Source organism: Fonsecaea multimorphosa (genome assembly GCF_000836435.1).
Source record: "Fonsecaea multimorphosa CBS 102226 unplaced genomic scaffold supercont1.12, whole genome shotgun sequence".
In the NCBI taxonomy this organism is placed as follows: Eukaryota; Fungi; Ascomycota; class Eurotiomycetes; order Chaetothyriales; family Herpotrichiellaceae; genus Fonsecaea; species Fonsecaea multimorphosa.
Genome location: NW_015971646.1, coordinates 667572 through 694038, shown reverse-complemented (window position 1 = coordinate 694038; position 26467 = coordinate 667572). Strand labels below are relative to the sequence as shown.

The 26467-nt window shown below is 52.3% G+C and overlaps 9 protein-coding genes across 9 annotated transcripts; 3 read left to right on the top strand and 6 right to left on the bottom strand.

Moving 5' to 3' along the window:
• Positions 1-608: 608 nt before the first annotated feature.
• Positions 609-3686, bottom strand: Z520_06609 (uncharacterized protein; the record flags this gene model as incomplete). The annotated part of the gene is made up of 3 exons (XM_016777109.1): positions 609-778; positions 833-3506; positions 3558-3686. 3 exons carry the CDS (start codon positions 3684-3686, stop codon positions 609-611), a joined length of 2973 nt encoding a protein of 990 aa, XP_016631954.1.
• A 1446-nt stretch (positions 3687-5132) lies between these two features.
• Z520_06608 (uncharacterized protein) lies at positions 5133-7844 on the bottom strand (the record flags this gene model as incomplete). The annotated part of the gene is made up of 1 exon (XM_016777108.1): positions 5133-7844. The coding sequence occupies one exon, from the start codon at positions 7842-7844 to the stop codon at positions 5133-5135; it is 2712 nt and encodes a 903-aa protein (XP_016631953.1).
• Positions 7845-8341: 497 nt separating this feature from the next.
• On the bottom strand, positions 8342-9812 carry Z520_06607 (uncharacterized protein; the record flags this gene model as incomplete). The annotated part of the gene is made up of 3 exons (XM_016777107.1): positions 8342-8821; positions 8894-9137; positions 9187-9812. The coding sequence occupies 3 exons, from the start codon at positions 9810-9812 to the stop codon at positions 8342-8344; spliced, it is 1350 nt and encodes a 449-aa protein (XP_016631952.1).
• A 737-nt stretch (positions 9813-10549) lies between these two features.
• Z520_06606 (uncharacterized protein) lies at positions 10550-13633 on the top strand (the record flags this gene model as incomplete). The annotated part of the gene is made up of 1 exon (XM_016777106.1): positions 10550-13633. The coding sequence occupies one exon, from the start codon at positions 10550-10552 to the stop codon at positions 13631-13633; it is 3084 nt and encodes a 1027-aa protein (XP_016631951.1).
• Positions 13634-14416: 783 nt separating this feature from the next.
• On the top strand, positions 14417-15735 carry Z520_06605 (uncharacterized protein; the record flags this gene model as incomplete). The annotated part of the gene is made up of 3 exons (XM_016777105.1): positions 14417-14445; positions 14501-14633; positions 14725-15735. 3 exons carry the CDS (start codon positions 14417-14419, stop codon positions 15733-15735), a joined length of 1173 nt encoding a protein of 390 aa, XP_016631950.1.
• A 399-nt stretch (positions 15736-16134) lies between these two features.
• Z520_06604 (uncharacterized protein) lies at positions 16135-17817 on the bottom strand (the record flags this gene model as incomplete). The annotated part of the gene is made up of 1 exon (XM_016777104.1): positions 16135-17817. The coding sequence occupies one exon, from the start codon at positions 17815-17817 to the stop codon at positions 16135-16137; it is 1683 nt and encodes a 560-aa protein (XP_016631949.1).
• An 890-nt stretch (positions 17818-18707) lies between these two features.
• On the bottom strand, positions 18708-20302 carry Z520_06603 (uncharacterized protein; the record flags this gene model as incomplete). The annotated part of the gene is made up of 2 exons (XM_016777103.1): positions 18708-20147; positions 20183-20302. The coding sequence occupies 2 exons, from the start codon at positions 20300-20302 to the stop codon at positions 18708-18710; spliced, it is 1560 nt and encodes a 519-aa protein (XP_016631948.1).
• Positions 20303-21069: 767 nt separating this feature from the next.
• Positions 21070-22764, top strand: Z520_06602 (uncharacterized protein; the record flags this gene model as incomplete). Its single annotated transcript, XM_016777102.1, has 1 exon — positions 21070-22764. The coding sequence occupies one exon, from the start codon at positions 21070-21072 to the stop codon at positions 22762-22764; it is 1695 nt and encodes a 564-aa protein (XP_016631947.1).
• Positions 22765-24163: 1399 nt separating this feature from the next.
• Positions 24164-25933, bottom strand: Z520_06601 (uncharacterized protein; the record flags this gene model as incomplete). The annotated part of the gene is made up of 4 exons (XM_016777101.1): positions 24164-24744; positions 24797-25134; positions 25190-25668; positions 25718-25933. The coding sequence occupies 4 exons, from the start codon at positions 25931-25933 to the stop codon at positions 24164-24166; spliced, it is 1614 nt and encodes a 537-aa protein (XP_016631946.1).
• Between the last annotated feature and the right edge of the window lie 534 nt (positions 25934-26467).

Below are 26467 nucleotides of genomic sequence, written 5' to 3'. Positions count from 1 at the left end.
ACCTCCGGGTATACACACATGACCAGACTGCCCACGCCCGCACAGAAAACACAGCCTGTTCCCCTCCTTAGTTAGAGCCCGTGCGGAATTCTCGGAACCATGACGCCAGTCTTCCTCGCATTTCCTTCAAAGCTCAAGTCGTCCGTGATCTGCATGTCGTGAGCGGGTATCTTGTTCATTCAGTTGTCCAAAATCTCCTTGGGACGAATCAAAGCTCGACCGCCACCTGCTCCATGCACGTAAGCCCTGTTGAGCTTGCTCAGTTTCATCCGAGTTCATTTTGAGAAAATAAACGCCAATAATATGCCACACTCGTGATGCCGAACGCTCCTCAAGGATAATTGCCACCGTCGCCTCAGGCCGAGGACATTTGGAAAACGAGAATAGAGTAGAAAAGTAACACAAGTAGGATAATTACATCCCAGGAGAGACCACACGCACACGTTTGCAGTGTTGTAAACTCTCTCCTGGCTGTGAAGTTCGAACAGACGCCCAAGGATACGCCAAATCATAGCTCCGGGACAACGGGCTCTAAAAGCCACACTGCCCGGTCCATCTTAAACAAGTGCTCCGAAGACGTATTCATGATTTCGTGAATCTCGACCAGGTCATGATCGTGGAGGTGTAGCTGCGGCGCCCGGATTGGGTTGGCTACCGCGGTGCGGAATAGGAGGAGATGCTCGGGTTGGAGATGCGATGGCTGGTGCCGATGCACGCTTCTGAATGACTTGAAGCTTTCTCCGTATGACGGTCAGCCGTTGACGAATGCTGGCCACCACTGTGAAAGTAATAGTCAGCAAGTAGACCACCAGACGCATCAAAATCAACTTACAGTTCTTCACAGTCCTTCTGTCTTCAGCCTCCAATCCATTGATCGGAGCCAGATCCTCTTTCTCATCTTGATCGCTAGTGCCACTGCCGTTCTTGGATAAGCCGTCCTCATCGTTCTCCAGGACAGCTTCCAACATCCGGATTGCTGTCACATACGAGATCTCGCATCCAGCCAAGTCTTCATTGGTCAATTCATTGATGGCGGCCGCTCGACTCATTTCCAAGGCTCGGTCATACATGAGCTTCTCAGCGGTAATACCAGAGCTTACAACCACTTGGTCTGCAGAGGTCCCTAAGCCGGCGCTCGACGCAGTTGTGGACGAATAATTGTTTGGATGACTGGGATGATCTTCAGGCAGACGTCGCTGGCTGTCGATGAGTTTCAGTCGGACCAGATCTGCCTTTTCGAGAACTTCGTTGAAGCGATTCCGAATCCATTGCACGACGTTGTTCATCCTTTGCCCTGTGGCAGCCGAGTTCGCGCTGGACCGATAATTGGTATTATCGCCAGTAGCCTCAGCCCGATTCTTGCGCGCCCACCAACGTGCCGCAATGTCCATGCCTTTGGCGAGCAGAGCCAGCGCTTTGACGTAGAGCACCAAAGCCTCCTCCGCCACGACCACGACTGCTTCGATAGTGAGGTCTTCGTTGGAGGCCCCAAATGGACCGCCGGTAACATTATCGCCAGACGCATTGCGCAAACCGAGCCCGGGGTGCGATGGGCCGGCAGGAATCAATTGCTTATACTTGACTTCTGCGAATCCATACACGACGTCGCTCCTGGTGGCAATTTCCTCCACATTCTGGACGAATTTCGTGTCTTCGTCGGCGGCTGGTGTTCCCTTAGAATCACCGATCATGACCAAGCTGCTCTGTGCTCCAGGATAGGTAGGAAACGGGCTGTAGGTAATTGGAGGAGATTTGCCGCCACGGATCAGGTTGACCGGAGGAGAAAATCCAACTCCAAATAGTCTGCCGCTTGCCATGTTGAGGGCCTTTGATATCGCCGAAGTTGCCGAGCTGGGGCTGGGGCCATACCGTCGTTCGTAGGAGTTCTGTCGTTGGTGAAGCGACTCAGGTCGGCGTCCAGAGGCAATCTGGACAGCTCGAGAAGCACTCGTCTGAGCGCCGGTTGCCGAGCCAGGTGCGCCCTGCGTCGTGGCTCGGCGGACCATGGCACCTGATTTGGGGGACATGGCAGTCTGGAGAGAATTTCTGTTCAGTCGTGGATTGGCTTCGAGCTCATCAGCCAATGCGTTGACCTCCACTGCCTTCTTCTCCACCAGTACGTAGTCTCGCTCGAAAGCGATATCCTGCGCAACCCGCTCCCGCTCCTTTTCCTCCTGTTCCTTGCGCAGGGTGGCTTCCTGGTCTTCATCGTAGACTTGGCCACGCAATGACGAAGGCGGTAATTTATGCGAGCCTGTGCTTGTCTGACGGGTCATGGGAGCCGATGAAGGACGCAGTACCAGCTCTTGCCTTGCCGGCGCGGTGGCGTGAGGATGAAGGGCAGGACGGCAATCGGGTGGGCTGGTGGGGGACGCCAAAGTAGCTTGGAGCTCTTCGTTTGTGATTCTTTGCGTAATAATTTGATCCTTTGTGCCTGATAACCGCCGACTGTATCGCCGTGGTATATTTTCGTCCGATGCGGTCTTTGAAGAATCGATGTAAGGGCTTTCCGGTTCTTTTCGAGAGCTTGGACGGACCAGCCCTTCAGGATCCGTTCGACTATTGCGTCGACGGTCTGTTTGGGGATCGACGGGTTCTTGGGGCATATCCTCTGGATGTAATCCAGGAATGGGACCTGCCACGACCTCGTTGCTGAAAAAATCGGGAAATGAAAGTCTCTCTTCGGGGTCTCTCTTAAGGAGTAACCGTATGAGCTTCTTCATCTCCTCAGTGATTATATATTCCTCCCCAAACTTGATCTTGTCCTCGCTCTTTTCGATCTTTCGGAGCAATTCGACATGATTGGAGGCCCGGAAAGGAGGTCGGGCCGTCATCATCTCGAAAAGCACGGTTCCCACAGACCAAAGATCGGCCTTTGCCCCGTATTTCTCGTATCGTAAGATCTCTGGAGCCATGTAGAGCGGCGAACCACACAGTGTCTCGGCGAGGGCAGTCGAGGGCAAAGATCGAGCAAACCCAAAATCTGCAATCTTCAGCATAGGCAACGACCTGATGCCAGTGACTGGGTTCAGTGAGTCATCGCCGACTTTATAAGGCATAGGGTGCGGCTTGTGTTTCTCAAAGTAGTCGGGGGACGGGTTCAGCAACAGATTCTGGGGTTTGACATCTCGATGAATGAGGTTTCTGGCTCGCAAGAACTGCAAAGCACTGGCGAGTTGTTTCAGGAAGTGCCGGACCACCACCTCGTGAAGACCACCATATCGAGGGTTGGGATATTTGACCATCATGTTTCCTACCAAGTCACTGTCCTTGATCTCATTTCGTCTCTTGATAAAGTGGGAAAGGTCACCCAGAGCAACGTATTCCATGACCAAATGGATGTGAGCACTCGATTCCTTGCAGTCGATGAGGGCTACGATATGGGGATGATGGAGGCCTTTGAGGATGGAGATCTCCGACGTCAGGTTGTCCTTCAACTTCTTGTTCAACTTGGACATATTGACAGATTTGATCGCCACGATGCTTTGGATCCCCGAATTTGTTTGCTGGAAGCTGTCAGTATGTCTTCCAGAAGTTGGTGACTGAAACGGACGTACCGTATGGATGGCCTTGTAGACCGTTGCGAAGCTGCCTCGACCAATCTCTTCATGTCGCTGGAAACTGCCTATCCGCTCGGACTCCTTTGACCTCCTAGAAGTAGATGACTGAGGAGTTGTGGACGCCATATTCTCCCTTCGCCTCCTCCACCTACGTCGGTCAACACGGCCAGTGGAGGATGGTCAGGTGAGGTGAGGGTGCTTCGGCGGTTATCTTGTACGGGGGAAAGAAGCGTCCAAGGGGTTATGGTGGCCCATGGATTGCTCGGGATGAAGCGAACAATTGAGATGGAAAGGTGAAAACGACCGATGAATGGATGGCTTGAGTCAACAGGTAGCAGGCGACCGGGGACAAATAGTAGGAGGAGTGGAGATGGCGCAATTGGCCGGCAGGCTGCGTGATTTCGGGAGGTTGCGCAACTGCGGTACAAAAAGGCTCAACAGAGTCGGCGGGGAATAGGACTCTAAAATGCAGTGGTTGACTTTGGATCAAATAGCACAGAGAGACCTCAGTTGGCCGGTGAAGGATGGCGGGTTGTGAGAGGACGTGGTGGTTGTCGGGCGGCGCGACTCTGGGGGGAATCTGTGGTTGGACGAGAGATGAGTGACGTGTGACTTGGAGGATGCGGAGCACTGCACCACCAGCGCGACGTACAAAGAAAGGAATGTGGCTTCGAGGCCAGAGAAATATGATAAGGAATAGATGAGATGTTGAAGGACCCAAAAAACAAATGTAGGCAGCGAAGACGGTGAATAATTCAAGCAGCGTTGAGGATGGGGTGGGAAGAAAGGGAGTCCGGAGTACAGTCAGTAGTAGTATCTTAGAGTGCAGGGTGCAGGGCGCAGGGTGCAGCATGCAAAGTACAGTGTGCAGTGGGTGGCAGAGGCACCAGAGGGGAGTTAGTCACGCAGTCATCCGGCTGTCGATAAAAGCGATAAAAGGCGAGACTTGTCCGTTGCATGGAGTCTATCAGCGTACCAGCTGCTCCAACACTCGCCCGCGCCCAACGGCAAGGCGTTGGCTGCGTGGGTATGGCGTGGTGTGGAAAGCTTGACGTCCCCTGCCCACCTCCCCTCGGACTTTGGGGGGAGGCGTGGGAGCCAACTCTGAACGTGTGACTCCTCGGCCGCAGACTACGACTAATCGGCGTGATATGAGAAGCAAGAGATAAGACTTCCACACATCCACACATCATCTTGCCAGCTTCGCCTCCTTCGCTGATCAGGCGGCGGAAGCTCGTCAGTCGTTGGCTGGAGCTGCCACCTGCTTCCAGCTGCCACTTCTTGTCCCCGGAATCTTTTGCCTCTCTGTGCCATGGGCGAATCATCGCCCCTCAGCATCGGACTCCTAGCACTTCACGGAATCGCCCGACAGTCCATCTTTGCCAAGTGGGTTCGTTCATCCGGATCTGCTCTCGTACCTGACGTAGTGGTAAACTAACGACAAGGGTCCGCAATGGTGCCCACGCATCGAATACTTGTGCTCGTGCTGTAAAAGTCCTGGCTCAGATGTGGTGTCCGGGCACTGGTACAGCTGGGAGTTACATACGGCAATGATGCGCGCACACTGCCGGATTATATATCCAGGCCTCTGACCAGCAGCCATAGTCCAACCGGAACGACCACATTGTCGTTGGCAGCGGTCAAGGTACTCTCCAGGAGGCTCGCCCCTGTCCCCGCAACCACACACTTCCCCAGCATGAGTATAAAAGAATCGCCGCCATGCCACGAGGCCCAGCCGCCCACTCTAAGCCAGAGCCAACTCGCCGACAGACCACAGGTGACCGCAAACGCAAACGCAAGGCTGCCCTCCAAGCTCTTCCCTCCGACCCAGTACCATTTCGTCTTGCCATAACGCCGTCCAATTAAGCTGGCCGCTGCATCCCCCAATCCCACGCATATAACGCCGCTCACCATGCTCAAGTCACGCAATGTGGTATCCCATCCAGCCCAAGGATCTTGGCCCACGCGTGGGGCGGCAGCAAGGGACAGCCATAGCGGGATTGCACATCCAATCAACAAGAAAATGTGCGACACAATCACAGGCCCGCGATGATCCCGCCCGTCCACGTAAGGGGCCAGGAAAACCGTCAATGGTTTCGAGATCGGAGGCAGTTGTGACGCTCGGAACAGGTCGAGGAGGAGAAAAATCGCCAAAATCAAGCTGAGCGCCAACGCAATAAAACAGGGGTCAACAAATACGGTGGGCAAGAGCATTGCAACCATGATGCCATGGAAGACTTTGCGTCTTGTGTCGACTTCGACGACCGACGTGAGGCGAAGCACCGCGGCTATTCCAGCCATGAGCACCAAAAGGCAGTAAGCACAGATGATGAGGCGTGTAGTGGCTGGTCCAAGAGCATGTTGGCGGGCATATTCAATAACACCGTCCTTGAACGGCAGGGCGCGGTCCGTTTCTCGAGCGGGGAGGCAGATCCATCGTTCGAGGTTGTTGCTTACCACCCAAAGTCGGAAGATGGGTAGATTGCCGAGTAAATATCCCAACGCCCAACCTACGGGTTCATGGTTCGACAACGCTCGTTGACCCACGTAGAGCCGAACCGGTCCCAGGATTGTGACAATCACAAACAGGTAGGCGGTCGCCGCATACGCATACTTTCGGACTCGAGCTTGTGCCACGCTGAATGCGAGGAATGCCGCCGAAGGGCCAGTCGGAGCTGGCTTGACTTTCTTTGCGGTTGCTATCTGCTGCCTGCGGCCACTCTGATCAAAGGCCGTGAACGTATTTCGTCGAAGAGGTGCCGACAACGCCGCGGTATCCAACGAAGTAGCCTTGGAAAGTGGCACGTCAAACGCCGACACTGGCTCCTGGGCAGATCCTGTGGCAGAAAAAGCTCTGCCATTAAGCTGCAGCTTCAACCGGGGTCTCAGTCTCGGGATAGAATTCATGGGCCGCACCTCGTCTTCAGTGTCCGAACTGTCCGCCTGCACGCGTTGATGTCGGCTGCGTACGAGGAAGCTGCATATCCACTGATCGAACTTGGAGATGAACCCCCCGGGCCGCCGTGAGCGCAATAGCTTCCAAGTGGGCACTCGCGCTAGGGCGACCTCCCACATCAGAACATTTTTACATGTAATGAAAATGCTCAACCCTCCCAGCCATATCATCGCCTTGAGAATCTCAGCCTGGGGCGTCCGAGCGAAAATGTAGAGGTTTATCAGTGCTGACGAAAGGAGATGTAGTTCTGATACATCCAGACTTGAGGTCGTGAGGTAACCGAGCAACGAGATTAAAGCCTGGTGCAACGGAAATAAGACCACCAGGTCTTCCCTGGTCAAGGGAGAGCCGGGGTCGAGTTTCAGAGACAATGGCTTCGGTATTGACGCAGACGATAACCGGTATTTCGAGGTATGTAGGGGTACGATGGACAAGAGCCAGTGCAGATGCACGCCAATGGCTGGAATCTTGGGCGTTGCTGTGATTAGTGGGGGTATCGACGATAGTCCACAGATGATTGCTGCTGGGAGAAACGCAACACTCTGGTGAAATAGAGAAATGGATATCATTAGTGGCAGCGTCACCGGATATAACAGAGGGCCAGGGTCAAATCGAGAGGGGATGTGGAATCCTAGCCTGAGTGCTTGCAGAATGGATCTTCTTGCAGCCAAAGCACGCATCGTGAGCCTGAGCGGATAGAGCAGATAGACGCATGGAGGAATCAAGAGAAAAGCCGTGACTTCGTTGAGCCAGTCCTTGAGACCGGTTGAGCCCCCTCTGCTGTTCCAGACGACCACCCCAATGCCACAAAGGAGTGAGGTCTCGGTACATCGTCGAACAATCTCGCGCCGCTTCCGTTTCTTGTATGCCTCATAGTCTCTCACCTGCTCCTTTGTCCGTTGTTGCTTTTTCCCAGGCTTCTGTGTCGAGTCGAAAAATCGAGGCCCGTCTCCTTCAACAAAGGCTGGCGGGGTGGGAAGCGGACTATGAGCCGGAGTCAAGTTGGCGGGTGAAGTTCCTCGCAGTCCCTTGTGCAAACGTGGAGGCGGCGCTGGAAGCCCCTTGAGAAAAGGTCCCTTCTCATCGTCTGCCTCTGTGCCGCTCTCGCTGGACTCGGAACGACTGGGTTTGGGGGAGGGAACATATCCGTTGGAGGAGACGACGTCGGAGCCATTGTCAGGTCGGTGGGGATGCGCCGCCGTCCTCAGGCTCTCTGGCCGCAGAAGATATGGACGTGGTGTGCGCGACAGTGTCAGGTCATGCTGGTCGTGGATTTCCCGGGACGTGGATCGGCCAGATGAATCTCTCACGAGCTGCTGAGGCGTCATCGGAGGGCAAAGCCACGATCGGACGCCAAAAGGGTGGGAGGGGTGTCGCAGTCTATCATATGAATTTGATTTCACGGCGGGTCGGAATCTAAGAGAGGTACTGCAAGCACTGCAGACTCGAAAGCCATCCTGACATGGGATGGGCAGGTGGGCTTTTGTGAGTTGTTGGGACAATGAGCAAGTAGTTCACATGCAACGCAAGAATCTGGTGAGCTGAGAGGCACCCAAGACGGCGTGGAGGGCCAAAGGGCCACTTTGGTCTCTTTGCCGAATTTTATTCCTGCCGAGTGACGCACCCACCCAGGCCCCTTACGAGTAGTACACGCCATCACCTCCAATCGCAAGCCACATGGCGGCGCACAAAGTTGTATTACTTTGGTGTACCGAGAGTTAGCAGGATGCCTACCTAGGTAAGCACCTGTATAAAGGTGTGAGCTAACTCAATTGTTCCTGGGTTCCCAAAAAGAATACAAGCCATGTTTTGTATAAACACATCTTTAATGCTGGATCCCATTGACGAGCGCCGCCGCCGCCTTTTGGCCATTAGCCTTGGACGCGACCATTTCTGGCGGAGGCACTGGTCCGAACACAGGCTTTGCGATTTCAGTCGCCAACTCTTCTTCTGCCTCATAACTCGCTTCATCATCGTCGTCCTCGTCCTCGTACTCTTCGTCGTACTCGCTCTCGGTGCCTTCTTCGTCCACCGGCTCTTGTTGGATCGGCCGACCTCGCCCCTGTTCCTGCATGATCTTGATGATGTTGCGCATCCGCTGCTCCTGCTTTCTTAACCTCTCCAGGTCCTCCTTGTCCCTCGTGCGTTCCTCGGCCATTTCCAAGATGTTTCGATTGGTCTGATCATGCTTGCGCGTGAGCGTGAGATTTTCTTTTTCGAGCCGCTTCGTTTTCTTGGACATCTCCTCCATTTCTTTTCGAAAGGTGAGGAATAGCTCGTTGCTGTTGTTGAGGGTGTCTTCCACCTGCTGATGGTGAGCAAAGAGTTTCAGCTCATGCATCAATCAAAATAAGGTAAGGGGTGGAATGGGACTAACCTGCTTGAATTTCTCCACGTAAATGTTCAATTGGCTGCGAAGCTCCGCTTCAGTATGAGAGAAGGTCGACACTTGACCCGTCAGAGTCCTACACCGAGCTGCTTCAGTGTCGGCCCGTCGGCGTTCGACCTCGTGTTTGGCTTGCAGATGGGCAATCTCGGCATCTTTGTGGCGAAGTATTGATTTGAAATGCATTTCTCGGATTTCGGCTTGATCTGCTAAGACCTTGCATCGTGTCCTGAATCTGTCGAGGCATTAGAAAACCCCCCAGAACAATGATCGTGAATACGTACAACTCGTCGAGCTCAAGGTGAAGGTTCTCGGGATGTGAGCTGGTCTTGGAGTTCATGGCTTCCTGCACGTCATAAAGCATCTGGTCTAGACGTTCATTGATGCTTTCTCGGGCCTGTTTTTCTGTCTCTTCAAGCTTCTTGTTGTCATCTTTGAGCTTTTTGTTCTCTTTTGTCAATTCTCTGCACAGCTTTTCCAACTTGTCCTTCATCGTGGTGGTCTTGTTGTGCTCCGACTTGGATTTCTCGGCTTCCTTCTGGTACTGATCGCGACTCTTTTTGGCTTTGAGGTGCTCGCGCTCGGTCTTTTTCATTTCAGCAAGGAGCTCTTCATATTTCTGTTTGACAAGGTCGATCCCCTTCAGGGGTTCGACACCGTTGATCAAGTCATTGAGGTCACGAATGGCTTTCTTCACTTCGCGGTCAATCTCCGCCTGCTGGGCTTTATCGCCTGCCTTCTCCTGCTCCAGCTGTGATAGCCGCGCTTGCACCAGTTTTGCATTTTCCTCGGCGCTGAGTTGCTTGTCCTTCTTTCCCTTGCCTTTCTTTGCAGCGGGTGCGGGTGGGGGCAGATCGTGGCTGTCGCCGTTCGTGGTTTGAGATGTAGGACTATGCGCCGCGGTAGCCATATGATCGGAGGCGCTGGCCCGTGAGCTGCAGCCTTTGTATGCCTGTTCAACACCAGTGAGAGCCTTCAGAACTCGTGCCCACGACCGTGGTGCTCGGCGTTGACATCTGCGACAAAGACTTTCACGGTGGCGTCAGACAGCAATTGAACGCACCAGGACGCGAGGATTGCGAAATATCTCTCTGTGAATGTGACGATTGGTCTACTCTTTGTTGTGTGTAAATTATGTGGACCATAGAGGAAGAGATAATCCAGTCAAGCACCGTGGAAAGAGATCGAGCGAAACCGAGCCTCGATCGGAGGACGTGCCGCGCAGATCTGGGATTTCCCTCACGGCAAAGCACTTTGTACAGATGCGCAATACCTCGTATACCAAAACTCAATGTTAAGTCGAGATGATTGATGCCCACAGCAAGACCTGAAATGGAGCATCGACAGCAACTATTCATACTCTTCTGTGATTTCCTTTCAGTAAATGCAGAAGGCTTTTCCGAGTCGGTTAACAGCATTGCGACGGGAGCTACGAGCACGTGACCTCTAAATTTCTCTTTAGGCAACTCCATCGCCTTTCTGCGCCTTCTCCACGTTCCTGCATTTGCTGTTATCGTAAAGAAATCTGCTGAGAACAGGTCGACGTGTCTGCTGCAATATTGCACCTCTGTGAATCCGACCCGAGAGACCATCGCCTCGAGACAGCGGCTACCTACAATTCGAGGCGGCGAATCCACCGATTGGGAGATGCTGAAGCATGGCGTCGTTCGCCAGGGCATTCGTCGGTGCGCCAGGTCGTATCTGTCTAGAAGAGGGTATGCGTCGGTGACAGATTTGGAGAGTTATCCCAAGCCTGGAGAGAGCATACATGGATTCACGCTGAGAGAAATAAAGCATGTGCCGGAGTTACACTTGACGGCGTTGAGGTTGGAGCATGACAAGACTGGCGCAGAGTATCTCCATGTCGCTCGGGACGACAAGAACAATGTCTTCGCCATCAATTTCAAAACAAATCCTACCGACAGAACAGGTCTGCCTCATATCCTCGAGCATGTTACGCTGTGTGGGAGCGAAAAGTATCCCGTGAGGGATCCCTTCTTCAAGATGATGCCGAGATCACTGGCAAATTTCATGAATGCATTTACATCTTCCGACTACACCTCATATCCGTTTGCCACGACAAATCTTCAAGATTACAAGAATCTCTCCTCGGTATATATGGACGCAACTCTCCACCCGCTGTTGAAACGTACAGACTTCTTGCAAGAAGGATGGCGGCTTGGTCCCGAAGATCCCCGAGCGCCACCAACAGAGGACAATATCAAGTTTAAAGGAGTTGTCTATAACGAGATGAAAGGGCAAATGTCCGATGCTAGCTACCTTTTCTACATCAGATTTAGAGAACACCTCATACCCTCGCTACACAATTCTGGTGGTGATCCCGAAGTCATGACCCAGCTCACGCACGATCAACTCGTCGACTTCTCTCACAAGCACTACCATCCCAGCAACGCAAAGATATTCTCTTACGGCAGTCTAAGCCTAGCCGAGCAGCTACACTATGTCAACGAGACTATATCCAAATTCGAAAAGGCCGCACCGGATTCGGAGATAAAGATGCCAATCAGTTTCTCGGACGGTCCCCTCTCTTTCGAAGTGATTGGTCCGGTCGATACAATGCAACCCCCTGATCGGCAATTCAAGTCTTCCGTATCCTGGATGGGTTGTCCCTCTTCGGATATAGTCGAGACTTTCTGTGTGAGCATAATGATGTCGTTGCTCATGAACGGTTACGGCTCTCCTCTGTACCAAGGACTGATCGAGTCGGGCTTGGGTACCAATTTCAGCCCGAATTCTGGATACGATGCCTCTGCAAGGGTTGGAGTACTCTCGATCGGGCTAGATGGTATGAAAGCTGAAAATATTGTGGGGTTGAAACAGACCATTCAGGCAATTTTGCAAGACAAAGCCCACGAAGCATTTCAGCCAAACAAGATCGAAGGCTACATGCATCAACTAGAGCTTTCACTGAAACACAAAACGGCCAACTTTGGAATGGGCTTATTGGAAAAAACTCTTCCTGGGTGGTTCAATGGAGTCAACCCGATGGACTCGCTGGCATGGAACGAGATCATCGACGCCTTCAAACAACGGATGAAAGACGAGAAATATCTTGATCGACTTGTACAAAAGTATATCTTGAATAACAACTGCATGCAATTCACAATGACTCCTTCAGATTCTTACGGTGTCACCTTAGACACACGAGAAGAAGAGCGAAGAAAGAACATCCTAGACACCATCAAGAAGACCGCCAGCTCACCCGAAGCCGCCATATCTGAGCTCGCTCAACAGGAACTTGAGCTCGTGAAGGAACAAGAAAACGCCCAAGACAAGAATTTGGATACCCTCCCGACTCTCCGCGTCAGTGACATTGCCCGGGAAAAGGAGAGAAAACCACGGTACCATTTGAAAGTTGGTGATGTGGATTGCTTATGGCGTGAAACCGAGACGAACGGCATCACATATTTCCAGGCAAAGTATCTTCTAAAGAACCTTCCTAATGAGCTGAGGCTCCTGCTGCCGCTGTTTACGGATTCACTGATGCGGCTGGGCACAAGCACAATGTCTGTAGGAGACCTCGAAGCCGAGATTCTTCTGAAGACTGGCGGCATCACGATCTCATCATTTGCGGCGCCCGATCCGTGGAGCTTGGACAAATGCAACGAGGGCCTCTTGATTGACGGCTATGCGCTCGATAGGAATGTTCCGGCAATGCTTGACCTCATCCGTACGCTGCTATTAGACATTGACTTCACAAGTCCGGGAGCTATCGCTGCGATTCGAGAGCTGCTGGAATCTAAGGCTTCGGGTGCATTGGACGCAGTTGCAGAAAGCGGTCACCACTTCGCCCTAACGAGCGCTTCTGCTGCTCTGACGGAAAGAGGGCGGATTCAAGATCAGCTTTCTGGTCTCTCACAAATAGAATCTACCGCTCGGATACTAGAAGCAGCCAGACGAAATCCAGAGAGCTTAGAGCAGGTTATCCAGAAGCTGCGGACCATTCAATCAATAGCCGTCGCCAACTCAGCCGATTTGTCAATGCGTGTTGTATGTGAACCAGATTCAGTCAAGGAGAATCGAGATCTCATCCAGAAATTTCTTGCGCAACTGCCACAGAGGCAGTCATCAGCGAGCAGTCCAGCTCTGCGGAATGCTGTACCAGGCTCGTCATTGTCGAGGCGGGCATTCTTCGACTTGCCATTTCAGGTCTCCTATACAGGAACATGCCTGCAAACTGCACCCTATAACTCGCCCGACAAAGCACCACTCACGGTTCTTGGTCAGCTCCTGGTCCACAACTTTCTCCACCCTGAGGTCCGAGAAAAAGGGGGCGCATATGGTGCATCGGCGAGCGCAAGTCCCATCAGTGGACTATTTACCATGTCTTCATATCGCGATCCCAATCCCCGCACCTCGTTAAGCGTGTTCGAGCGCGCGGGTGTGTATGCCCGCGACAAGGATTGGAGCGGTCGAGAACTTGAAGAGAGCAAATTAAGCATCTTTCAAGGCATTGACGCCCCCAGAAGCGTGAGCAGTGAAGCCAGTAAGGAGTTCATGTACGGCATCACCGAGTACATGGACCAGGAGATGCGCGAGCGCTTACTGGGAGTCACAAAGGAGGCTGTTCAAAGGGTCGCCCAGAAGTATCTCGTGGAGGTCCCTTCGGATCTGAGGTCCTTGTGTGTCCTTGGGGAGAAGAAAGACTGGGTCGAGCAGGATCCGGATCGTTGGCAGGTCAAGTCCTTGAAAATGTCTGTCGAGGGCTAGATTTCTGGAGCAGTAAGTGTTGTGAAAAGATTGTATGATTATTCCACTCCTCAAAGATACCCCAATAGAGTCCGATGAGCCAAGGCCCAACTGGTCATCTCAATTCCTTTGCCTATCTCTTTCTTTTCAACAGCGCGACTCAGAACAGAGCAAATACGTCTGCGACCGCAATCCAATCCCATGGTCGGAGATCACAAGTCTCGAAATGCCATAGAGCATTTCTTCCGCGCCAGATCGAGGCTTGGTGGGTGGTGTTCGGCTTAGCAAACTCTGCCTTCGGGTTGATGTTCGCTGTGAATGCCCACCTGCTGAGTACACGAGCAAACCTATTTCAGACCTGTCTTGTTCTTTGAGATTCAGGAAAGGCAGACTAGAGGTGTGCGTACATGCTGTTCAATTTTCTCTCATATTCACCCTTTCAAGTCGTTCCCTGAGCCATATAAGTAGCATCTCAAATGACATTGAGTTGCCTGTTCACATATCGGACATGAACCTCTCTGAGAATCATGTGTCTTCTATATTTCACTTCGGCTTGACTTGAACGCTGCTCTATTTTCATTCAGCTGATGCTCTGATGAGTCGACGAGCCGACGTTCAAGTGATACGAGATCTCACGCTCTTCCACTTCTGTTTCTTCACTTCTTGACTTTTCCTCTCCACCTCACACACATCTCTTGCTTCGTTCTCGCTTCTCATCCTTCCCACTCCGTGACTTGGCATTCGTGAGTACGTCTTGGCCGCAACCACACAGATTCTCTACATAGGTGGATCGAACTGTATGACATGGCGGTCACACAGAGCGACCTCAGGACGTGCGTACCTGGTCGCTTCTTTGGGATTCATCGAGTGGCCTAACAAGAGACACAGATTCGCCTCTGCCCTCACGAAGGAACGTCAACCCGACTTCGACATCATCGTCAAGGACTTTCGGTGGTCAGTCCACAGCCATGTCATCTCCAGCCATGGGTCTTTTCGGAAAATCTGCAGGGACGCGCCCGAGGTAGGTAGACACTTCGAACACCCTCTTCAGGATTTGATGACTTCATGATTCCCAACATGACACTAACCGAAGCCTCTCTGATGACAAACAGAATGGCAAGGGACGACACGAAGTGCACCTCGACGATGACGAACCAGTCATCATCGCCCACCTGATCCTCTGGCTGTACACCGAGGAATACGACGATGAGAACATGTCCGAGATCGCTGGGTTCGACGTCAAAAGTCTCCTCAAGCATGGCAAGGTCTCTCCACCGTCTATTGTTCACGCCCCCGACCGAGCAGGATCTGGACCTGCAGCAGGAGTCAATGGCGCTCGGGAGGAAACTGACATTGATTGCTGCGCGGATGAGCTTCCTCCGATATCGCTGCACGCAAAGATGTACCTCGTTGCCCACAAGTACGGGATCACGGACCTGAGCGAGAAAGCAGTGTACGAGATCACCGAAATTCTTGGTGCCGTCAAGGAAGCATTGTTGCCATGTCTGGCACATTTCTTTGTCACCGATTCTTCTCCAGCTCTCGACCTGGATTCCATGATGGTGGACGTGGACCACGGGAACAAAAGAAGCATTCTTCCTCGTACCACTACAAACGGAGAAAAGGAGTTTGGCGCCACCACCACCAACACTCCTACTGCCACCACAGGTCTCAGCAGCAAAAACTGTTCCCCACCAGCAGCAAAATACCGTCATGCCATCTCCGAACACCAAGACCCCGAGTTGTGGAAAGTCCTCGCCGAAACCACGAGCCAGCACTTCCTCAGTTATCACACCGACCCACAATTCCAGCGCATCATCACCTGTAATCCACGATTTCACTGGGCGGTGATGAGCCGGGTCGCGGGAATGTTGGAGGCAGCGCAGGACCAACTGGCCAAGAGCACTCTTGCCTCTGAAAAACCGCCGCCAAAGGTGACTAAGAAGAGAGGCAGGAAGAAGCAGGAGAATGTTTCCACTGGTGGTACTACTACCCCGAGCAATAGCTCTGAGCCTGCTGCTGCTGCTGCTGGCGAGGAGGAAGACAACAAGAACAAGGGGAAAGAAAGTGCCACGGCCGCTGGGGTGCACGCTCCGAAGAAGCTCAAGAAGGATCAGTCATGAAATGGTGGTTCATATCGAAATGGGTGGATGAGGAGATGGATAGGGGCCCTGTTTGAGAGCGTTGAATTTGGTGGCGGATTCCCGCGCGAGACTCTGGTTCTGGAGGGAGTACACCATCTATCCCCTTCATCTGGTCAGGGGCCGACAGCAAGGTGCAACAAAGGGGTGGATCGCGGGAAGGAAGATCGAAGTCTCCGCTAGTCTCGCTGCCACATATTCGACGATGAGGACTGGTTGCTTTCTCTTGTTTTACGGGAACTTGGATCGTATTTGATCGCATCGCGACGAGCGAGAGAGAATAGACTAACGCGACATGCATGAGATATGGAGCATCCAGTGCAAATTTTGATATCCCGCGAATGGAATGATGTTCATTCTGAAAGCTTCTGAAGTTCTGAATCATTCGATATAAATATCCGAAAACTCAGGCGGTCTTGTCCCCTTGAATAACTCCCCATACATAACGCCGTCCACGAAGCATTCGCCAACGAGAGCATATGTATTTGGGAGGGCGTCCGGCTTTGAACTGCGGCGCAACACATAGGGTACCCTTCCCCCTGCCAGGACGGCGAGGAAATCCCCCGGGCGCGTATCTCTGGGTCCCAGGCCTGGTGCGTTGTTGTTGGTCACGAAGAATCGTCTCTCGCTTGTCGCATCCATACAGGGCCGTCGAATACGTCTCTCTGTTTCTGTGCTCCCAGATTCGCCGGCCTTGTAACACTCCTCCAGATCCGAAGCTCGGGCCGACAACGAGAGAGTGATGGTCCTCATAAATGACTCGACAGAGCCCGAGTATGTCTGTCGCCAGCTTTCAATCATAGGCCTGAGCTCCCTCTTCGAATTGGGCCACCGGTAGCTCCCGCAGTACGCACCAGTTACTCGAACCATGCCAAAGATGAACCCCATGCATTTCAGGACACTCGAGCGCGACAACGACGACATACATGTAGGAGCTAGCGCTTTAGGCTCAACTGAGAATTCTCCCGCCGCGTGAAACCAATCACAGTATTCCATCCTGTAGTTTGCCCCGTCGTGCACAGATCGAGACGCCCAGTCCGGAACCCATGTCGGCAGTCCTTCGATCGAGGAGAAAATGACCTCTGCTTGATTGAGTATGGCCAACGACCCTGTCTCGCTTATCAGTCTGCCCGCAAACCGCGTGTAGACTTCCCTCAAGCTGCATTCGTAGCCGGCGTCAATGAAGTCGGGCCCGAACATGGCCGTCATGATTCCGATCATTCCGTAGATGCGATCTCGGGCATCAGAGCATCCCAGCCTACGTGCACGACTTAACATCTTGACCGCACGGCGTGCTTTCTCTTCTCGGCTGCCCGTTGTAGCCATAGGAAACAGGTTTGCCGCACTGATTATAGGGAGGAGAATACTAATAGCGTCAACCAGGTCCCGGCCCCATGACTCTTGCCTCGCCTGACGAAGAGCACCGTCCAGCTTTTCCAATCTTTTCATTGCGAATGACTTTTTGCCAAAGACAAAGACCACGCTGCGCGCCAACGCCAATTCCTGGAGGATCCAAACCCGGCTCCAATACCGTATGCTCACAAAGTCTTTTAAGCTGCTAACTTCATTTTGGCGGCGACGATCCCAATCCCTTCCGCGAAAGAGTTTCTGAAGTGCCTTGTCATTGTTGATATCATCAATGAGTCTTTCGACACCGGCAGATTCACACCCAAGCCATGCTTGAACCTGGACAGCGCGATGGAAGATATGTTCCATCAATTTCACCTGCTCGGCGCGCTCCTTGGTGTCGTACTGGTTGATGCACAAGGAGTCGATCCAAAATGCCTTTTCTTGATGCGGGTCCCGCAGGTGTTGCAGGACATCCAGAACGTTGGATGTGATTGGCACTTTAATTTTGTTGATATTGATATAGTAAACCTCGGAGGGGCCACCCCAAGCATGGGATATAGCGTCATAGTGCAATTGCTGCTCTAATGACACTGTAATGAGTCTTCCGATGGGAAACGCATGCCTATCTTTGTCAGGCTGCAGAATCAGCAGCCTGATCTCTCGTCTTGAAGGGTCGAGGGGTTGCCATAGCTGAGACCGAGATACGTCATCCATGGTGTCGATTGTGTCAATGCGCTCTAGTGGTCCTTCAGGCAGGCACTAATTGGTTGATTACCGTTGGAATAGCCAGAGCAGATGATGCTTCCTAAGCGTACAGAGTAGAATTCAAGATGCCCGGCGGGGCAAGTTTCAAGATGAGGCTGAGATGCCAAGCCATGCGGAGAATCGGCGAATGTATCGGCCCGCTCCGCTCCTCATCCGGCAAATAAGTGGGCGGGGTCTGTCACAGAATAGAGCCCTTGGGGACACGGAAAGGAGCTGTCTGAATACTTGATTATTTCCATCAGGAGAGCAACCAGCTGTCGCCTATCTCTGGAGGCACGAAGATGCCAAGGAGCCAGTCTCCCTTCACGCAAGGCAGGTGTTGGTTAGGCAGGAGCGAGACGCCTTCTGCACAGGAAGCCAAAGTCACCCAATGGTGGAGAAGTGGCTGCCAGACCAAATAGAGCTGATATTGCCAATAGAGGTACAACTATCCTCAAGGGTATATTGACCATCGTTATCAATGACTCCTATCTTTGAGCTAAGAAAGCGGAGTAAGTACTCCAGAAACCCTTTTTGGTCAGACGGCGGCACATATTCCTCGCATTTGGCTCGCAATGTACTAAGCGTGCAACGATCTTCACCTGTGGGTTTACAAGTATCACTGAGGTACTTGAGGTGCCCTGTTCGCTAGACACACGATATCAGAGCTAGGCTCCCTTAAGATTGACAATTCTTACACAGTACGGGGAATATATGTTTTTATTGGGAATGTCTCTGAAACAGCAATTCTAAAATACCAACCCTCTTACCACACGCTGGACCATTCTGTTCTCTGTTATTCTCGCTCTGTGTACATCAGCCCATCCATACAGACCCAGCATTGCGTGTTCATCTTCACCTCACTTCGCAAACACAAACGATGGATACTTCGCCTCGGTCTCGTCGGCCAATTTGGCAATATAATTCTGCAGACCGGCCAGGAAGAAGGCGCTGTATTTCTTCTTGCCTTCGACGTTATCGTTCTGGATCCATGATTTGACTTTGTCAAAGACGGTCGCCTTGGAGATCTGCTGCACGGTTTGAGCCCACTCCGCCTGGGCTTTGGCGTCCGCCTCGACAGTCTTATCCCCTCTCTTGTTTGCTTCTTGTATGAGCTTGATGATGAAATTCCCCTGCAGCTCGATTGATGGGAGCATGTTCGCGAAGGGTCCCCCAGGTCCTGTTACGGTGAAGAAGTTGGGGAACTCGGACACGCTGACGCCATACAGAGCATTGGCTCCCCCTTTCCACGCTTCTGCCAGCTTGAGTCCGTTGCGTCCCGTGATGTCAATGTTGTGATAGGCGCCGTCGACTCCGTCGAAGCCAGTCGCATACACAATGATGTCGAATTCGAAGGTCTTGCCGTCTCGCAATTCCAACCCAGTAGGGGTGATTTTGGCGATGGGATTGTTAGAGATGTCAATAAGGGAGACGTTAGGTTCGTTGAACGCTTCATAATACCCTTGCGTGCAAAGGGGGCGCCCGCCGTAATGCCCCTTGGGCTGGAGTAGCTTTGCCGTCTCGGGGTCTTTGACGATCTGAGCAATTTTTTCTCGAACAAACGCCGCGGCAGTCTCGTTCGCATCCACATTTGTTCCAAGGTCGTTGAAGGTCTCGAAGAAGAAACGGAAGCCGCCTCCTTTGTTCCAGATGCGTTCATACACCTCCTTGCGCTCTTCCTCTGACACTTCCAGCGCCGATTTCTTACTCTCAACAAAGCCCATGGCAAAAAGCGAGTTCAACACGGTGTCCCAGATCTTATCGTAGTTCTCATAGATCTCCTTCTTCTCGTCCTCGGTCACCGGTCGATCATTGACAGGGACGATGTATTGTGCTCGCTGCTGGAAGACTGTAATATGCTTCACGAGGTGATGGATACTTCCGGTAATCTGGCTTCCCGACGGTCCAGTGCCAATCACGGCGACACGCTTTCCCGTGACGTCGAGACCTTTGGGCCACCTAGCAGAGTGAAAGGAGAGGCCCTTAAAGGAGTCCAGCGCGGGGAAATCCGGGATGTAGGGATTAGTGAGAATCCCAAGAGCGGTGAGAAAATAGGTCGCAGAAAACTGCAGTCCTTTGTCGGTTGTAACGAGCCAGCGGTTGCTCCTCGCGCCGTAGTGTGCCGAGACGACTTCGTTCTCGAAGTTGTAGCTCTTCAAGACGTTGGACTTCTTGGCCGTATCAATGATCTGCTCCTGGAGATCCTCGGCTTTCAGATATCGCGTGTCCCATCTAGGGGGATCACGGTCATCGGAGAAGCGATAGACCCAGCTCTCGGTATCAGTCTGAGCGCCAGGATACTGGTTCCAGTACCAGGTACCGCCGAGAGCGCTACCTTTCTCGATTCGACGACATTTTGAAACTGAAGTCGGTCCTGGAGAAGGCTGACCAGGCGTATGCCGCCAAATCCTCCACCGACAACGACTGCGTCCACTTCCTTTGGGCTGATTGACATTTTGCACCGCGTCAGAACAGCCAGGCCAGAAGCTCAGTCTCTTTGATGATGAGTTAAGTGTTCAAGTCGCCTAGAGAGTACTCAAATAAGAGGCTACAGTAGGAAATGACTGGCTTGTCTAGTAGCTCACCAGTTGCCAGAGACTCTGGAGTAGCTGTCAAGGATAATAAGAACTCACTGCGAGACGAGCAGATAAGAAGGAGAAGATATACTTGACGAGTCCTCTTTCAGAGGCAACTTCCAAGGCTGATTGCGCCATTCCATCCTCACTCGCAACGCTTCAGCTCGATCTTTGTTCGCCACTAAAATTGCGCAATCAGCAGAAGTTGGAAACACCAGCCGCCGAGTTGATAAGTCGTCTTCGTCTCTGAATGGAGGAAGAAGTAGGTCAAGGAATTGCAGGCCGTATCCCCATCACGTCTTTCCTCCGCGAAATTTGCATCAGGCTCGGTCGAGAAAAGCGGGGTTTCTGCCTTACTCCTTACAGGGCTTAGACTCCAATCGAGTGGGGACAAGGCGGTGTTCGTGAGGCTGTGCTCAGCCTTGGTAGAAAGCGAGGCGGGGTGCACTGTCTATCTCTTTCTTCCTTCTTTACCCCAGCCTCGAGGCTTTTCAGCACGTCGCAAGTCCTGGGGCGGCTGGCGCAGACTGTTGTAGACTCGCAAAGCTACCTTTGACCTATCGAGCACATCGCGCCGCGCACCTAGACGTCCTTACTTAGCCCTTACCTTGCCGTCTCTCCTTATCTTGCCGCAAGCGCCGGAAAGATGCGGCTGATCAACGCTCAGACTCTCGCAGTGGAATATTTCGACGATGACAAGATCCCCCAATACGCAATCCTCTCTCACAGATGGGAAGAGGGTGAGGTGCTGTTCGAGGATACAAAGGATGGCTACGCCAAGCAGAAGCGAGGCTATGCAAAAGTTTGCAACTCGGCTAGGCAGGCACTGCGTGACGGACTTCAATACATCTGGATCGATACTTGCTGCATCAACAAAGACAGCAGTGCTGAACTCTCGGAAGCTATCAACTCTATGTACGGATGGTACAAGAATGCGACCAAGTGCTACGCTTATCTGTCGGACGTTATGTTGCCACCAGACGAGATCGAGATTGGCAACAGCTTCGAACTAAGCGCATGGTTTACTCGAGGATGGACTCTACAGGAGCTAATCGCCCCAAGTGAAGTAAGCTTCTTTGACCGTTTGTGGAGGTTCATTGGAACAAAGGACTCGCTTCTGGAGCGTATCACGACCATAACGGGCATTCAACGAGAGGCTCTGTCAGGGTATGATCTGCGATATTTCTCTGTTGCACAGCGGATGGCTTGGGCGTCAAGCAGAATCACCACGCGGAAGGAGGATATTGCGTACAGCCTTTTAGGGATTTTTGATGTCAATATGCCAATGCTGTATGGGGAAGGAACAAAAGCATTCATGAGACTTCAAGAGGAGATCATCAAGCGAGATTCTGACCACTCCGTCTTCGCTTGGACTGGCGACGCATCAACGCTACCTTTCCTAGCAGATTCGCCAAAGTTGTTCAAACATTGTCATGACATCGGCTGGGGTCGCTCGTACCTTCACAAAGACACGCCATACTCTATGACGAACATGGGTTTGGATATTGAACTACCGCTTATCCCCTGGTCAATGTTTATCTATCTTGCGCTTCTACGGTGCCGCGATATGACTGAGGGCAGTTTGATCGGTATTTTCATCCACTACGACCCGCTATTGGGCCAATACCGGCGGACCTCGTTCCATGGAAGATACATTGAATATCTGAAGCCAGATTTGAGTCGCCGATTGCGGGGGGCGGCCGTAGGGGCGTTCGAAATGAGCCAAAGGCTACTGATCCGAACTGATAAACCCGCCAACGATCCAAGGGACGAGATGTATGGCTTTTGTCTGGGCCAATGTTTGGTAATGGACACTCATTTGGAGAATTCGAAAATGCTAGAAGTTTATGCGCGGAAATGGGATTCTCGAGACAGAATCATGGAGCTGCCGGAAGGACGGTGTGGGACAGTGGGTGTGCTCGTTTTCCGACAGCCGCCGCCATGCACGCCCGCTTGTCTTGCGATAAAACTTGGATTCGATCGCCTCTTCAAGCCTGTCTGCTTGGTCTGGCTCACTCAAAGTGAACCGCCACGGTGGACATCGCAGGAGGCAAAGGTGCTTGACGAGAGACAGCTTGGCCAAATCCTTGACTCTTCTTGGATACTTCAACCGGAGCCTTCGCACTTCAACGTCAAGGAATTCGAAGATATTGGATTTGAGTCAGTCGATAACTTGTCCCGGAGTCATGATGGCAGCACGAGATTTCTTAAGCGAGGCCCTGGTGGTAGCTATTTGAATTACTTTCGGATCTATCAGTACGATGTCTGTGTCGATTTTCTCTGGGAGTCAATAAACGGCCGAGATGGATATACTGTCAAAATATGGGTCGGTCTAGCTTAGGCTAAGATCATGAGCTGAGCTCAACTGCCTCGAACATACTCTGTACGAATCTCCACCTTTACACAATCCGATTCTACTTTACGAACTGAATCGCAATATCACGCACCCCTTGGGTAATCCGCATAGTCCACTCTCGTCTAGACTGTCTTCACAGGTGCTGGCTCTCACTGCCGTACGCCCGTAGCTATTGTGGGCAGGGAGCTCCCGAAATAGAGCCATCACAAGAGTGACGTCGTCAAGCTCGAGTTTGGATAGAGGGGTCTTCTTGAAGTCAAACTGCTTCAGAGTCTCCCCAAAGCAACTAAGGTCGTCACACGCCACAGCGAGAGGAGGCAGGACTGGACTTGGTCGAGATTGCGGAGGATTCTCGGAGATATCTGGACTGTTCCGTCCGGTGTTAAAAGTACTCAGTTGACGACGACGAGGCGGCCATATAAGAAGTAGCTAATATTTGGCGATAAGTATATAGGGATCCCGTTGTGTTTAAGAGTAGACAGAATACCCGTTATAAGTGCTACTAACCCTACAACTAATGGCTAATCACCTCTATTTTACTACCCTGTCGTACGCTCTTCTAGTCAGGCCTGTGCCCCTTACTTCTGACGTCGGCGGATTGCCTCCGGCACTTTGAAGCTAGGAAGGTTGTTAAAGGAGAGAATAAGTAAGGAGATGGTTCCGTCAAAGGTCCTCAGAGCTAGACTTGCCGACTGTGCAGTTCTGTTTGCCTCCTAGTTTGAGAACCATTTGTTGTGAAGACCTCCAGTATGCGGACCCTGGAAGTTCAGCCTCGTCTGCCCTGCTCGACCCACAACCTTGGGCATCAGCCTTGGCTACCTAGGCAACGGGATTAGCGTCCACCTCCTTCTGGGACGTGAATATTGTGCGACAGTCACGTGATACGTCACGTGAACTCATGTATATAAGTACCTAGGTAGGTATGGCATCCTCCACCAAATACCTAGGTACCTGAGTAGGTAATTACAGGTATTCGCAATCCTGCAGGGACCTTTCAACCTCAATTTAACGAGCAAAGTCACCGAAATCAACTCCAACGAGACGCTGATTCACACGCTCCAGGTTCAAAGTCATAGTATTGCTTTCGACCTATAACGCAACCCGACTCGACTCACGTCGGGGCGACCCGGCCTATGTCAGAGCCTAGATCGCTCTCAATATATTTCATTTGCCGGCTTCTCCTCGCCTTAGCGACTTTACCAACAGACACCCTATCTGATCCTCCCCTCGAGCTCATTACTCCCGTGCGGGGTTCCATAGAGACTTGAAGGTTACGAGAGGCGGCTAATGAGCTTATCCGACTCTGTTACCTCGTGTGGGTTAGAAAAACACGAGACGAAGATGCAGAATGAAGCATCTCAGCGACTCTAGAACAGCATTTCCGTCATTCGTCGTCGTTGATGTCGACAACCGTCTTCTTCCACTTGCGAGCGGGGACACGACGTTTGAACAGAATGTCAATCTCGCGGTAAGATCGGTGCTTCATCTCTGGAATCCAGATCCAAGCCATGACCGTGCAGACAAACGCAGTGCCCGCCCAGACGTAGCCGCACTTGCCACCGAGGTTTGCCTGGTCGGGGTTGAGCATGTAGCTGGCCAGGAAGATACAAGGGATGTTGACAGCGTAGTAGGCACCACGTCCGACACCGGTTGTCAATGGCCTCAGACGGATAGAAGACGTCTCTCCGATGATGACCCATGAGGCAGGAGCGGGTCCCAAGCAGAACAGGACAGAGACGATCAGGCCAAGTGATGCTTGCGCTTGGGTAGCCGCAGTACCGCCACCAACTGAAGCTGCAATACCAAGGGCGATCAAAAACGCACAGTTGATGAAAGAACCCCAGACGTAGATGGTGCGTCGGCCTAGGTAAGTTGTAAGAATCCAAGAGAGCATAACCATGATCCACTGGAGGGCAGAGGTAATGAGACCAAGGGCAAATGCGGTATTGTCGGCCATGCCGGCGCCTGCGCTTGTGTTAGTCGATGGAGACGCTTGCAAGAGAACGTGAGAACTCACGCTGGAAGAAGTAGACTGCCTGGTTGGCGATCAAATTACCAGTCAGATTTTGAGCCGCATACACACCACACACAATGAGTGTGCGGTAGCGATCGGTGCCTTTCCACAGCTCGATGAGACTGGGTTTCTTCTCGGTCTTCTCAAGCTCAATCGTGCGACGCATCATTGCGACTGAGTCACCGGGATTATCAGTTGCGCCCGCACGTCCGAGGCGTCTGACGGACTTCTCTGCCTCTGCGAGACGGCCCTTTCGCACCAGCCACCAGGGTGATTCAGGTGCCAGGAAGAGGAGGATAGCAAGAGGAGTAGGAAACATCCATTGGAGAGCGATGGGAACTCTAGTATTGCTGTTAGCACAGTGCTTCTCTATCAGAGCTGCGGGAGCGCACGAACCTGTACGCCTGGTCGCTGTCCATGGATTGGTAGTGATAGGTGATGCCACCGACAATGATTGATCCAATGGCCCAGAACATTTGCAACATCTGTGTCGCAGGAGCTCTCAATCTCAGTGGCACTATCTCACTGCAGTAGGCCGGTGCGTTCGCGATAAAGATGCCCCAGGGAATGCCTTCCAGAAGCTGGGACAGTAGCAACACTCCCAGGGAATTGGCGAAATAGAAAATGAAGATGAAAGCGTTCAAGGCCATGAGGCCACCAATCGTTGCCCATCGATATCCGATCCAACTGGTTATGGGACCTGCCAGGAAGACACCGATGAAGGCACCAACTGGTCCGCCACACTGGAATGCTGACTGCCAGGGAGCTGTGATGAGCCATTTTTTCTGTTGGGCGTTGTATACACCGTAATTCTCGGCGAATTTAGCCGTGGCTATAAAATTTCCCATCAGGAAGACACAGTATGACTCCATGATCTGTTGACGGTTAGAGAAATGACCTGGCAAACTCTGGGCAGAATCTTACAATGGTGGCTGACATGACGAATGCCCACCAGCTGGCAGCAGGGTATGCTCGGACAGCCTCAAGCACACTCATCCGGTGTTCGATGTTCTCTGCCTCGATCGCACCCGCCCTGTTATAATCGACCTTCTCGACAACATCTTGAACGTGCTTGACATCGGAATTCTGTGCCTCGATCTCCGAAAAGGAGGTCGGCTTCTCTGAGACGACGTTACTCATGGCGGCGGTGTTGCTGAGACAGTGTGATGGACGATGGGGAACGAGAGAAAAAGATGGATATCTGGGACTGCCAGGCCTTTATCCTTGGGGACGTTACGCTCTCGGTGGATATCTGATCTTAGCCGCATTGAAAGCGCCACCGGACCCAGACTTTGATCTCCCATACCCCAAACTTCTCCGCCTTGCACCTTTCCGGGTATTTGTCCGGCGGCAACGTCGCATTCGCTTCATCTTGGGCCGAAAGTAACCTCACTATTCGCCGTGCCGCACGGTGTATCTTCTCCCGAAGCAGCCAGTCTACGATGTAGCTTTAATTGTGGTGGCACCTCTCATCCTTCTAGCGACGGGGGAATATGCACCGGCCTTCCTCGATCGGCCACCCCGCCTCAAATGATACGGAGTATACTCGATTGACACTGCGGGGCTCCGCTCTCGTTGCTTAGCCTCACTTGGTTAGTTGCCAGTGGGCAACTGTAAATCTGGATTTGCAAAGGTGGCTCGTGGTACTTTCGTTTGCGTGATGCTCACTGCCGC